Source organism: Chelon labrosus (assembly GCF_963514085.1).
Source record: "Chelon labrosus genome assembly, chromosome: 16".
In the NCBI taxonomy this organism is placed as follows: Eukaryota; Metazoa; Chordata; class Actinopteri; order Mugiliformes; family Mugilidae; genus Chelon; species Chelon labrosus.
In genome coordinates, this window is record NC_140349.1 from 18,907,908 (window position 1) to 18,921,207 (window position 13,300).

Genomic DNA, 13,300 nt, shown 5'->3' on the forward strand with positions numbered 1-13,300 from the left:
AGCCATCCCCCAGAGACTGTCTGGTTTATCTCTCAGGCTGCTTCAGCTTTGTTTGTTTTCCAACAAGTGATGGGAAAATTAAAGCTGTAAGCTATACGTGTGCGCAAAAGACTCACACAGCACGGAAAATCCAAGGCCTTAATGTTAGCTAACCTATTTCCTATTATCATTACTGTTTTGGTACAGTCCTATTCTCATTTAGGATCGATGTAGCAGTAAATTCATCCTCTTTACCCAATTATACGCTACTCTTTAGGTTTTATACTAGAAATACAATCTGATTAAAATATGCAGCAATGTATTGAGATGTATCACACTATAGAATTCACATTGAGAATCATTTTGACTTTAGTATTTCCTTGGACCTTCTTTCATTAAATGCAGGCTGATCTGAATTTGATTCTCATTTCTTTCTCCAACTGTTTTACTCACTGCTGCTGCCCAGTAAATCCTCTCCCCGGTAAAGTCCCACAAGACAGCAGGTGTCTCATATTTATTAGACTGTCTGAGCATAATTGCTGCTTTGAAAGGGAACAACCAATTTGTGTTTTGTGTCACAGTTTAGACCTACTGTATACTTAAATAACAAAACTTCAAAGTCACTGCTAAAGGCAAAATACTATGTTATCATAGCCAACTATTGAGCAAATCATCTCTGATTTGCTCAATAATTAGGTCATTAATGAAGTGAAATGCATTTATTTTGTTCTTCTTATTATTTCTTTTATCATTTAGTATATATAAAAACAAGTTATAAGAGAAAAACTGTCAGAGGGATAGATTAGGTTAGGTTCCAGTAATAGTTTTCTAAAATATCTAACTATGTACATTGTAAAAACAGATTCTGTTTTTGAAACAAAAACAATTGCACAAAAGTAGGCTGTAGAAGCTTCACGTTCATACTGAAATCAACAAGCCACTAGAAATCATTATTAAATGACATGAAGAAGGCCATTATGTGAGGTCCCCTATGTAAGGGTCCCCCTAAATCAGGGGTGTCAAACTGATCCGTGAAAGGGCCACTGTGGCTGCAGGTTTTCATTCCCACCATGCAGCACCCATGCAGTGGGTGTGGCTGGCAAGTTTTTGTTCCAATCAAGCAAGAGGACACCTGAAATGACTGCGTGAAGGCAGTTCAGTTGATTGATTAAGCCAAGTCAGGTGTGCTGCTGCATGGTTGGAATGAAAACCTGCAGCCACAGCGGCCCTTTCACGGATCAGTTTGACACCTGTGCCCTAAATAATATGTTGGAATTAGTTTTACCAAAAATTGAAAACTATATTCTTAGGTTTTTTTTTGTTTTTTTGTTTATTTTTGTTACAGTGTGTTCTTGTTAAAAGCTGCAGTCCATCTAGCCGTGCTGTTGCCTGAACCTCCGCCTCTATCTACAGCAGTTTCTTTCGGTAGATGATGAGAGATCCAAGGATTTTTACTCTGATAGAAACTTGTGGGAGCCAAATACATTACATTTACTGTCATTCCTCCTGGATGTCATCGGGAACCTCCCAAAGGGATCAATAAAGTTGTCCATCTATCTACATATAAAAGCAAATGTAAGCATTATGGACAGACTCTCTTTGGATCTCTCTTTGCCTTACATGAAGATTAGACCCTTTCGCAACTAAATGCCACCAACGTCTGTCTGTAGTGCGTGCAAATTATTGATGGTGGTACGGCACTGTTCCATTGTTCCTCAGGTGGAATCCAGTGTCCCAACATCAGTGCCCTGCAGGAGGTGAGGAACTGCAACGACCATCCCTGCACTGTGTACCACTGGCAAACCGGTCCATGGGGACAGTGCATAGAGGACTCGTCCATCCCATCCACCAACACGTCTGTGGGCCGAACACGTGGCGACGACGTCTCTTGCTCAGTGGGGATGCAGACCAGGAAAGTCATCTGCGTCCGGGTCAATGTGGGCCAGGTTCCTCCCAAAAAGTAAGATTTCCCATAATTCACTATACATGTAGAAGAAAAGTTTTTCATGTCAATTTGGAAAATGTGTTAGATGGATAAAAGCCTAATGTATTTTATGTCATAAATCTGCCACTTGTTGTTGATGCTTACAGGCGACTATATAAGGGTTATCATGACCGCACATTGGTGTTCTCACCATCTCAATTGGATTGAGGGGACTGACATTTTGAATGGACAAACTTCCTGTTTATGTGCAGTCTGACCTTTTAACAATATCTGACAATATCCAGAGATTACAGCAATAAATACAGTGGTACTAGATTCAACGGAACTGGTGGGAGAAGGTACAAAAGTAAAAATGTGCCATTGCATAGGGACTTCACCTGCATTCTATAAAAACCTGACAATAACTTATAAATTCAGCCACTTAAAACAATTACTTTCACTTTCAGAGTAGAAAGCTTGATGACACAGACAACCAAGTCAAATATTATGTGTTTTTGTTTTGTTGTGTTAACACAGAGTTGCTACTAGCATGTTTAACTGATAAAGTGAAACAGTATGGTTCCTAGAAACTCGGTTAAATCCACACTGTATCTGGGTCTAGTTTTGTTTTTTCCAGCACCCGCATCCTCACCTCACCGCCTCAAGTGCTTGATTGCGAGTGTTTCCCTTTGCATTAATGAAAGACATCCTGTCCTGTTTAGTCACTTGGTTGCCGTGTTGTTTCTGGTGTCTGGCAGATGTGTTAAGCTGATGGGCTGATAAGCTGCTGGCCAACAGTTTTAAGCATCTGGGTTTCATTCCCTCCCCGGAGGCGTCTGCTGGGGATATGAATCGATTTATTTATTCAAAAGAACGGGAGCATCATTCTGGCAGCAGAGCAGCACTGTGCAGTCGAACCCCGTCAGCCCCCGTGCTGTGTATGGAAATTAATCTTGCTTTTTATTCTTCCGCTTACTTCTAAATCTACTGTTACATGCTGTGCAGTGAGCCTACTGCCTTGGGACACACTTACACATCAATAGCGATGGGCACACGCTTTCACCGGCAGCGCAAATTGCGGCCAGGATTTGAGGACTGCCAAGAGCAAACGCAAAGTGACATTAGGAAATGAAAATGTATGCGCAGGATACCTTAAGTATTCTTAATTATGCATATGATGCAAAAATGGTAACCACAGTTTTGAGTTATATAATACGTATCTCTTTGCATTTTAGAGAGGGTTTATGGCAGCAAAGCAAATCACATATTGAGATAGTATGGATTGTTGAACAAACAATCCATACTGCCTGTGTTCTTGAGGCTACCCTTCCATTAAAAACCTAATGAGCTGTAGAGTAAAGCAAATACAAAGAAACACATATCACTGCAAATTAACGTGTCTTTAGTCACGGCTGCAGTAAACACACACATACTATACACCGATCGGGCATAACATTATGACCACCTTCCTAATATTGTGTAGGTCTCCCTTGTGCCTCGAAAACACTTCTGAGCCGTCAGAGAATGGACATGGGCCTTCTTATGGTGTCCTGTGGTGTTGTTGGTGGGGGCCTTTGGGTCCCATGGGTTGAGGGGAGGTGCCTCTGTGGATCAGTCTTGTTCCAGGGCATCCCACAGATACTTGATCAGTGTGGGGTCTAGTGAATTTGGAGGCCAATTTTCATGTTTTTTGAGTTGTTCCTAAAGCGTTTTTGTGTGTGTGCCTCTGTCAGGCTGCATCCTGCTGGGGATGGCTGCTGCCATCAAGGAGTGTCATTGCTATGGGGTGGGGGTGTCTGGTCTGATCTAGGTGGGTGGTACATCCACACGAATGCCATGTCCGGTGTTTAATGTGTGGCATCAGTGTGTATGTCTCACGAAAAGATCCAGCACTGAATTCAAGCACATTTGGAACCTCTAAGCCAACACTCCCATACTGAATACTGTGGCTCTGATCCATCCCATTTCTATCATGTTGTCAAGGGTACTCTCTGTGTGTGACCGAGCATGTCAACGATGTACTTTCAGGTGTCCGGAGAGTCTTCGCCCAGACACCGTCAGGCCCTGTTTGCTTCCATGCAAGAGAGACTGCATCGTCACCCCGTACAGCGACTGGAGCCTCTGCCCGTCAACATGTCAAGCAGGTAGCTTCAGCGCACCCAGTGGTGCTTCACAGCGTGGCACACTGGTCAAAGGCGGCAGTGAAGCACGTCAAATACGCTCAGCATTATTTTTCACACGAACAGACACATGATAAAATAGAATGTTTCAACTTGCTTGTGACTTGTTTAGTAAATGCGATAAAAAAGATTTTTTTTTTTTTTTTGTTCAACTAAAGTGGTGTATTAAAACAGAGTTCCCCCAGGGTACCAACTGTGACAGTCAATTCCTTTCTCCTCAAGATCTTGAATGTATTATTTCATAAGTGGGGAGAAAATCCGAGTGACAAAAGAGTTGGCTATTGCCAGTTTAGTGGGGGTGGATGCCTCCTCAATAAACAGCTGTTGGCAATCTTGTCGTATTTGCCAAGTAAATAAGCCTGGGGCATAACAACTCCACAAGCAGAACAAATCCTTAAATCTCTCTATGCACAGTTTCTATGTCTTTTTCTTTTTTTCTCAGTAGAGAAAGTGGATAACAAATTAACAGCATTGTTGCTGGTTCCATCCCCCTACCCTAAACCTAACCATGTTGTGTGTCCTTTATTCTTTTTCCATTTGCATATGCACGCAACCACGGTTGATACAGTTTGCACTTACTTCCATTTAAAAGCTTCAATGCATTCTATGAACCACCACAATCGAATAAAACACCTCCAATGTGAATCACCAGGAATCTGGCATTGTGAACGATTGTTATATGATATGAGAGTCCCGATGTACTGCAGATGAGGAGTTCCTGTAAAGTCAATAACCTCTACCACCCATGGAAGTGTTCTGGATACCACAGAGCAGATAATGGGAATGGTATTTAAGATATCACCTGATTGTATTATCCTCGCCTTAAAGTGGCCACTTCCAGCAGAGGATGAGCAGATGCAGTGTATGTATTACAGAGAGCAAACTGGGCTACATTAGATTTATTTTGACACATAAATGAAACAAAACTCAGATTGTAAAAAAAAGACTTCCTTTCTTTAATTACCTTTTCACAAACCTACATGATGAAGCCTGAGCCTCGGCCGCAACAACAACCTCTTCTCTCGGATTTAATTTAAAGGTTCACTCTGATGTAGTTTGTAATTTGGTACATCTTTCTGAAAGTAAATGCCAAGACTATGCATAAAGTGTTCTTTTATGGCTTCCCTTAGGCAGTAACACCAAGAAGAAGCAATACAGGAAACGTATCATCATCCAATTACCAGCCAATGGGGGACAGGACTGCCCTGAGGTTCTAACCCAGGAAAGAGAGTGTGATGCTCCTTCTGTCTGTGAGGGATACAGGTAACTGCTCCTGGTCTACATGAACACTTGCACACACTACTGACATTTTAGTGCCAATTAAAAATACAGATAAATGCAACAATATACAGATATCTTCAAGTCAGTAGCTACACTTAAATACTATCAAATCATTACAAAAGCAGTCTCATGACTCTTCATAGTAGAGATGGTGTCTGCCTCTTGAATTTAAACTAGGATCTGGTTCGACAGAAGAGGAGCTAACGGCTGTTCCTCCCATTATACTGCTGGAAACTCTAGGAGCCACAACTAAGCCTGCACTCCGACACTGAAGTGTTCTGTTGAAATCAGGAAAATTGTGAGGGGTGGAGAATTTCAATTGATTCCCTAAAGGGAAGCTCATACAGTACGAGAGGAATCTGATCCAGGATCTGTCAGTCACCAATTTGCCTCAGTATTTTGAATTGAACAGTTTTTCAGCATCACTCGGAGACAGACACTTCCTAATTTTGACGTTATCACTGACATGAATGAAGGCAGTCCTTGGGGTTTTTTTATGTGTGGTTTAAATAACTTCAAGGTAGAATGTAGAACTGGAGCCCAAGACAAGGCCATCTACAGCAACTATATGGTTAGACTGTGTGCTATTGAGACATTTGGGGCTAATTATGTCATGTGGAAATCTGCTTCCCAATAATACAGGAGACACATGCATTAGCAGAAACCTGATGTTCCTAACTCAAATTATCCTGACTTATTACATATTAATCTGTCAGATTTGAGTTGAGATGCCTGAACTCGAGAGTATTTCTAATGCAGGGTGGATCATTTAACATGGAGTTGTACTTCTGGACAGTCAATTAAATTTGTCTGTCTTTTCTGACAGGTGGAAAACCCACAAGTGGCGCAGGTGTCAGCTTGTTCCTTGGTCGGTTCGCCAGGACAGCCCTGGAGCTCAGGAGACTTGCGGGCCGGGCCTGCAGGTTCGAGGTAAGCAAAGTCACCAGACTGCACAAGCATTCGCATCGTGTCTCCTCTCAACATGAAGTCATTAGCTAATCAGAGCAGGAAGAGCGGCGTAACTGTGAGCAGTCATCAGGAAGGAGCGTTAGACTGAGCTAAGATGTGGTTCTAGCGGAGATCTGGGAACATTGATCAAATTTGAAGGAGCTTGGGATCAGAGAGTAAGCATCAGAGCGGTACCTGAAGGCTGCATACAACTTTAATTCTTCAGTTAATTAAAACGTGATCAAGTGAGGAGCGGGAGTGTTACTGTTTAAGCAAAACAACCTAATTTCCCAAATTCTCAAGACAAGGAACTAACTAGCCAGACGTTTTTTCAAATGCTAAATACTAAAATATTACACTACATTATACTTCTGTGTTTGTAAGGATTCAGAAGTATAGTAAGAAAATCAACAAACATCCAATTTGCAGAAATTTTGTTGCAGTTACTCTTCGGTATTCAGTCGATACCAGAAACATAAAATGACATTTAATAGTCAGCAAAAGGCATAACAATAGCTCATTTCACTAAAAAACAAAATGTCAAGTTTAATAACTACTGACTTGTCCTGTTCTTTTAAGATGTCTTGTCGAGTGTCGCACTTCCGTTTGTATTCGTGACCTAAGTGAGAAAGCAGTCGGACAGTCGATGTGTTATCAGTGCACACATTCCTATAAAAGTCTCAGAGACTGAGTCCATTATCTGATTCCAATGATGAGCATCCTGCTCCTCCATCTTGGGAGCCTCTTGTCATTATGTACCATTACCTGTAACAGTATACTCTGTGCTGGAGACACAATTCAATACGAGCCTTTCACTGTTCAACCACTCACTCAATATCACCTGCAGAAGGCCAAAGCCATTTAACAGCCCTTGCTTCTAGCGCTTCCCGTCCATGTGTGTTGACGTGTGTGCATGTATGGGTGGGCAATAGTCACTGTGGGTATAAGAAAGGGAGAAAAATGAATACCCTGAAATGGTGACAGTTGTATGCTACTGTTGTACCATCGCCTGTGGTTTCTTTAGAATGTGGCCGTTGCAGCTGTAACCGAACCCTGTACAAGGTATATTTACATTGTATACAGTTTATTAGCAGTGTTACAATCAGCTTATTGTCTAGGTGGAGTGTTAGTATGGAGAGTCAGTCCGTGATCATTTACTGTAGCCGCATTAATGGCTCATATTATTGTCATTTTGGCAAATGTTGTGCCAATACTTGTGAAATAAGCCAACAAGTCTCCATCTTCATAAAACTTAAACATTCCTTTTATCTCCTGTAGCCGTTTCATGCCGGAAGCAGGACGGTGGACAAGCAGACGTCGAAGGTTGCCTTAAGTTGGCTAGCTCCATGCCACCTCTCACCCAGCCCTGTCAGTTGCCATGCCAGGAAGACTGTCAGCTGAGCAGCTGGTCCAAGTTCTCTTCCTGCACAGCTGACTGCGTGGGAGTCAGGACCCGCAAGAGGATGCTAGTAGGTCAGTGACATGCCCCCAGATTCCATCAGCCTTTAAAGTACCGATCGCTAGATACAGGAATACGATTTGCAGCTTTTGTATGTGTGAGGACTCTGGAACTACCTTGATGTTTTCTATAGTTAGATTCCTCTGCTGCTCTTCTTATGGTGTTGAATCCTAAATGGTGATATAACATGTGGCAATTATCTTAAATCTTTTTGTTTTTTATAGGGAAGAGTAAAAAGCGGGACCAGTGTAAAAACACCCAGATGTATCCCCTAAGCGAGACCCAGTACTGCCCATGTAACAAATACAACGCCCAGCCCGTGGGCAACTGGTCGGACTGTATCCTGCCCGAGGGCGGCCGCGTGGAAGGTCAGCTGGGCATGAAAGTGCAAGGTGACATCAAGGAGTGCGGCCAAGGATACCGCTACCAGTCCATGGTGTGCTACGATCAGGACAACCGCATAGTGGAGACTTCTCGCTGCAATAGCCACGGTGAGTTTTGTGTGTTCAGTTAACCCTGCAACACAGACCCTGATTTTATTTGAAGCCTGCACTAATCACAATTCAATCCATTGATTAAAACCAGGTAGTTTTACTCAGGTTTCAGAGAAATGAACTTTCTGTGGCAAATTCAAGCACAGAGTTTGCTTTGTACATGAGGTCGATCAGCTTGAATGTATTTCTATCCTTATTAAACAATCGCATGGCAGTTTTTCCTTTTAGAACATTTTAACTCCTGGCTAATATCGCTAATCCATGTTTACTAGCTTACTAGCCAAAGGTACATGTTACACCCTTACCGAATGTGTCATTTTGATCTCACTTGGCTGAGTTGACGTATTTGTCAAAAATCGTCTTTATATGGTGATAGCTGATGAAGCTGGAAATTATCTAACATGTGATGTAACCTTATGTAGAAAAATTCTCAACTTATAAAGCAAATTTAATATTCAAACATTTCTACTGAGAGTCAGCCCAGTTTGTGGTGAGCTGTATTAACATCCAACAGTATGTTGTAGCAAAGTGAGAAGAGGGAATTAAGAACCACAGTGGCGTGGTATTCTGCATTTTAGCTCTGGGTAAATACATAACACATGAAAGCACCCGGGGGAATGAGCGTGTCTATTTGCTCATTGAGATCCCCGTCTCGTTGCGAGTCAAAGCTTTCTTCCCAGTATGGGGCTGCTCGGTGGAAACTAGCTGTAACGGTAATAAGATATTGGGCTGAGGGTTGGTGCTGCTGCTCGCGTTCTATCTGATTAGAGTTGTTTGATTGGCTATGCTCGGGAGCATCGTGTGGGTTAGATGGCAAGAATCAGCTAGGGATCAGTGATGCTGTGTTTGATTTGGCAGGAGTTAGGGAAAGGCGAATCTGGAGTCAACAAAGGGTTACAGCAAGGGTACTTACATGCCTGAGGAAGTTGTCTGATTGGTAGCGGGGCTGGTGGTCTTGCTTGGAGTTCTGATGTTGATATACAAGTAATACCATTAAAACAGAGGAGCCATTCCCTCAAAAGAGTCTTACTTTACATGCAGCCAAGATGCACACACAGAACTAACTTCAAACTAAGCTTAAATGCTTGATAAAAACATGCATTTTGTGTCTAATTTACACCTGTTTCACCTGCTAAAGGTCTCTGCACAAGTTCCGTCTTCAATTTTTGTAAAACTGCTTCTCAACTTGGCTCCGTGCTGTTTTACAGGGTATATTGAGGAGGCTTGCATTATCCCCTGTCCATCTGACTGCAAACTGAGCGAGTGGTCCAACTGGTCACGCTGCAGTAAGTCCTGTGGCAGCGGGGTCAAAGTTCGCTCCAAGTGGCTCAGAGAAAAGCCCTACAACGGCGGGAGACCATGTCCCAAACTGGACCATGTCAACCAGGTGAGGGAGGGTTCACTTAAAACTTTGAATAATGCTCCAGGGAAGTATTGCAGACAAATGCATTTTTTTTTTGAGAACACTAATACGAATAACCCTTTTTTTCTGCTGTTCCTTTCTCTTCTTCTGTCAATGGAATCCACCCACAGGCACAAGTGAGTACACTGTTGCTTTGTGTTACAGGAAAGGTCAAATAAATAGTAGCTAAGTGGATTTTGCTCTTATTAATCATTGTGTTGTTGATTTATTGTAAACCTGTCACAACTGTGCATCAGCTCCAAGTTTTATGGCCACTTAAAAACAAGCCTTGTTTCTAAGCTACACATTTCTTGTTGGAGATCATCCGGTAACTTTGTATTTACATGTGACAGGTGTATGAGGTGGTGCCGTGCCTCAGTGATTGTGGACAGTATATCTGGGTGGCAGAGCCCTGGAGTGTGTGGAAAGTCAGCAACGTGGATCTGAAGGACAACTGTGGTGAAGGTGTTCAGACCCGAAAAGTCAGGTAAACCGAGTTAAATTGTGTCTGCACAGATAGGATTTTCTTTGTCTGCATTCATGTCTGTTCACATCTTCAGTCATTTTTCAGTCAAGAATAATGATGGAAGACAATCTTCTTTTATTTTCCTGCACGACCTTTAACATTTTACTTTGAGGAGAGATTAATATTTCATTAAAGTGACTTAGCAAAGTGATGCTTAGCTCAACACTTGCTGCTGTCTGACTAAGCAGCTGTGGCGTCATCGACTACTTGGTGTGCCTTGCATGCCTCCGTGCCAGCTGCCTCATATTGATCCCTTTCCCGACCAGGTGCATGCACAACACCATAGACGGGCCCTCTGAGCAGGTGGATGACTACTTGTGTGACCCAGAGGAGATGCCTCTCGGGGCCCGCAACAGCCGGCTGCCCTGCCCCGAGGACTGCGTGTTATCAGACTGGGGTTCCTGGAGCCCATGTCCACTGGTAGGCATGACATGAAACTTTGTCTTTCTCTGTATCGTCTGCTTAGTTCTTTACTTGTGGCTTTTATCAGAGTGTTGAAAGGTAGAGAAAATCACGGAGCGCATCTTTACACAGATATAGTGAAATGGTGCAGCACCACTTTTGAATCTCCTTTGCAGTTGGCTGAGTATGCAGTATGCAGTTTTATCTGGAAGTTGCATACCCAGTCTTCTTCTTCTTAACTTCTTTTTTAAAGATGGTGGGAATAGCACGGGAACATTTTGATGATCAGTTACGTTTTCAGATTCCCAGTCACTTTTAGCAAACTTTAAAAAAGAGAGACAGTTTCAACCTGTGTTGCAAGTCATTTAATCTAACAAGCTAATGAACGTCTGAGATTGTAGAAGTAGAAGGTTGCCCACACTTTTGCACAGGCTGCTGCTGCTGTTAAGTTTGAGGATAATAACAAATGGTAAAGGTAGATTTTAATGTCTGCTTCCAACAAAAACAACAAACCTTGGCTTTGGCGATCAAACTAATTGTCTTCATTTTAAGTAAGACACCGAATCTAAATCCTCAATGTACTCTCAAACATGCCTTTCTGCTTTACCCAGATTAATTACACCATTCCAATTTTACGAGTGCCAGTCCTTAAATGAAAGCATTTCCAAACCTAGTCAGAAACACAGGCTTTGAGAGAACAGCATAACAGTTGGACACAAATAACAAAACACCTGGGCCACTTTAAACAATGAAACCGAGCACAAAAAGGCAGAAAGTAATTAATCTGCTCCTGCTGTCGGTGTTGAAAACCGCTCGTATTTGTGGCAGAAGGGGGCAGATGGTTCAGAGTAACATTGCTTAATCTCTCACCAACAACACTCCGGTCTGTAATTCGTTCTTTGATCTGAGCCAGATATTTATTTGATCTGTTTGGTAAGTGTGCAGGTGTTTCTCATTTCACGAAATGCTTTAAACCCCACCCGTAATGTTAGGCTCTCTGCTTACCATGTGTGCAGAGGTGTAAAAGTCTTAAACTTGTTTTCGCTGTGGTCTTAAGCCATGTAGTGAGAACAGTACCCGCGAGAGGATTGCTTACCCACTCCGACAGCCGGGAGAGGCCAAGGAGTGTCCTCCGACGAAAGAGACTGAACCGTGTAAACTCAACAACAACTGCTTCCACTACTCCTACAACATCACTGGTGAGAGCTGAACCTCTTGACCCTCTACATTCACTTCCCATACAGAAATATGGCATATAGAGTACAGGGTCAGAGCTATGTTAAACTTTATTTCCCTTGCAGACTGGAGTACCTGTCAACTTAGTGAGAGAGCAGTGTGTGGAAACGGCATTAAGACCCGGATGTTGGACTGCGTGCGGAGCGATGGTAAATCTGTTGACCTCAGCTTCTGCAAAGAGGTGAGATGTGTGTCACTTACTGTTTTCAAATACCTTTTTTATTGATTTTGAATCAGTTAATGAAATCAAGTGATGTTCTGTTGCAGTTGGGTCTGGAGAGGAAGTGGCAGATGAATGCCTCCTGCGTTGTGGAATGCCCTGTCAATTGCCAGCTCTCTGATTGGTCAGCATGGTCGGCGTGCACTCACACCTGTGGCCTGGCAGGTATGTCCATGTGTATATGAATATTTGGATGTTTCACCTGGGGTTAAACTGGGGAATCCGGTGATCTTTGCAGTGATTACACAATGCAAGCTACAAACATGGTGTTGTAGTGTGACACCAAAATATTACAAGAAGATTTTTTTCTGTGCAGCCACTGACTAATACTCAGGACCATGTCTTTCTTTGTTAAGAGCCAGAACTAGCCATTGGTGGACAATGGTTTGCTGACAGCTACTGAACTACACTGTAGTTGAAGGTCCACTTAGAGAAGATAATGAACTATAATACAGTTAAACACACATCAAATCAAAAATCAGCTTTAACATGTAGATGTATACATTGATCAGCCACAACATTATGACCACTGACAGGAAAGAAAATAACATTGACCATCATGTGACAATACACTGTTATGCTGGGATTCCTTTGGACCTGGCATTCATGTGGATATTTCTTAGGCATGTACCACCCACCTAGACCAGACCAGGCACCCCCACCCCATAGCAACGACACTCTTTGATGGCAGCAGCCATCCCCAGCAGGATGCAGCCTGACACAGGCACACACACAAAAACGTTTTTGTGAACAATTCAAAAAACATGAAAAACAGCGCAAGGTGTTGACCGGGCCTCCAAATTTACTAGATCCCAAACTGATCAAGTATCTGTGGGATGATCCACAGAGGCCCATCCCCTCAACCCATAGGACCCAAAGGCCCCCACTAACAACATTCTGTTACCAGACACCACAGGACACCCTCAGAAGGCCCATGTCCGTTCTCTGATGAGTCACAACTGTTTTGGAGGCACAAGGGAGACCTACACAATATTAGGAAGGAGGTCATAATGTTATGCCTGATCGGTGTACTCGCATACAAGGGATTTGTTCTCTGCATTCAGCCCATCCCAATGAACACACGGGCAGCCATGGAAAGTCCCCAGGGAGCCATTTGGGTGCTTTGTCAAGGTAACTCAGAAATGGACATGGAGGGGATAAACCCATTGACTGTATCAAACCAGTGACCTCACAGACCCAAAAGCTGCTTCGCACACCACTATACCACAGCTCTCAGCAGTTGTTGTTG

At 42.9% G+C, this 13,300-nt stretch overlaps 1 protein-coding gene across 1 annotated transcript in view; it reads left to right on the top strand.

Annotated features, from left to right (window-relative positions):
* Positions 1-13,300, top strand: part of thsd7aa (thrombospondin, type I, domain containing 7Aa) — a gene marked incomplete at both ends in the record, with an annotated part of 135,508 nt that overhangs the window by 100,422 nt on the left and 21,786 nt on the right. Inside the window, 12 exons of the mRNA XM_084562929.1 lie at positions 1,699-1,939; positions 3,932-4,047; positions 5,214-5,346; positions 6,191-6,294; positions 7,591-7,785; positions 7,996-8,262; positions 9,474-9,652; positions 10,021-10,154; positions 10,460-10,613; positions 11,653-11,794; positions 11,897-12,012; positions 12,099-12,216. Coding sequence (XP_084419055.1) covers positions 1,699-1,939; positions 3,932-4,047; positions 5,214-5,346; positions 6,191-6,294; positions 7,591-7,785; positions 7,996-8,262; positions 9,474-9,652; positions 10,021-10,154; positions 10,460-10,613; positions 11,653-11,794; positions 11,897-12,012; positions 12,099-12,216 — 1,899 coding nt within the window. The remainder of the gene's footprint in view (positions 1-1,698; positions 1,940-3,931; positions 4,048-5,213; positions 5,347-6,190; positions 6,295-7,590; positions 7,786-7,995; positions 8,263-9,473; positions 9,653-10,020; positions 10,155-10,459; positions 10,614-11,652; positions 11,795-11,896; positions 12,013-12,098; positions 12,217-13,300) is intronic.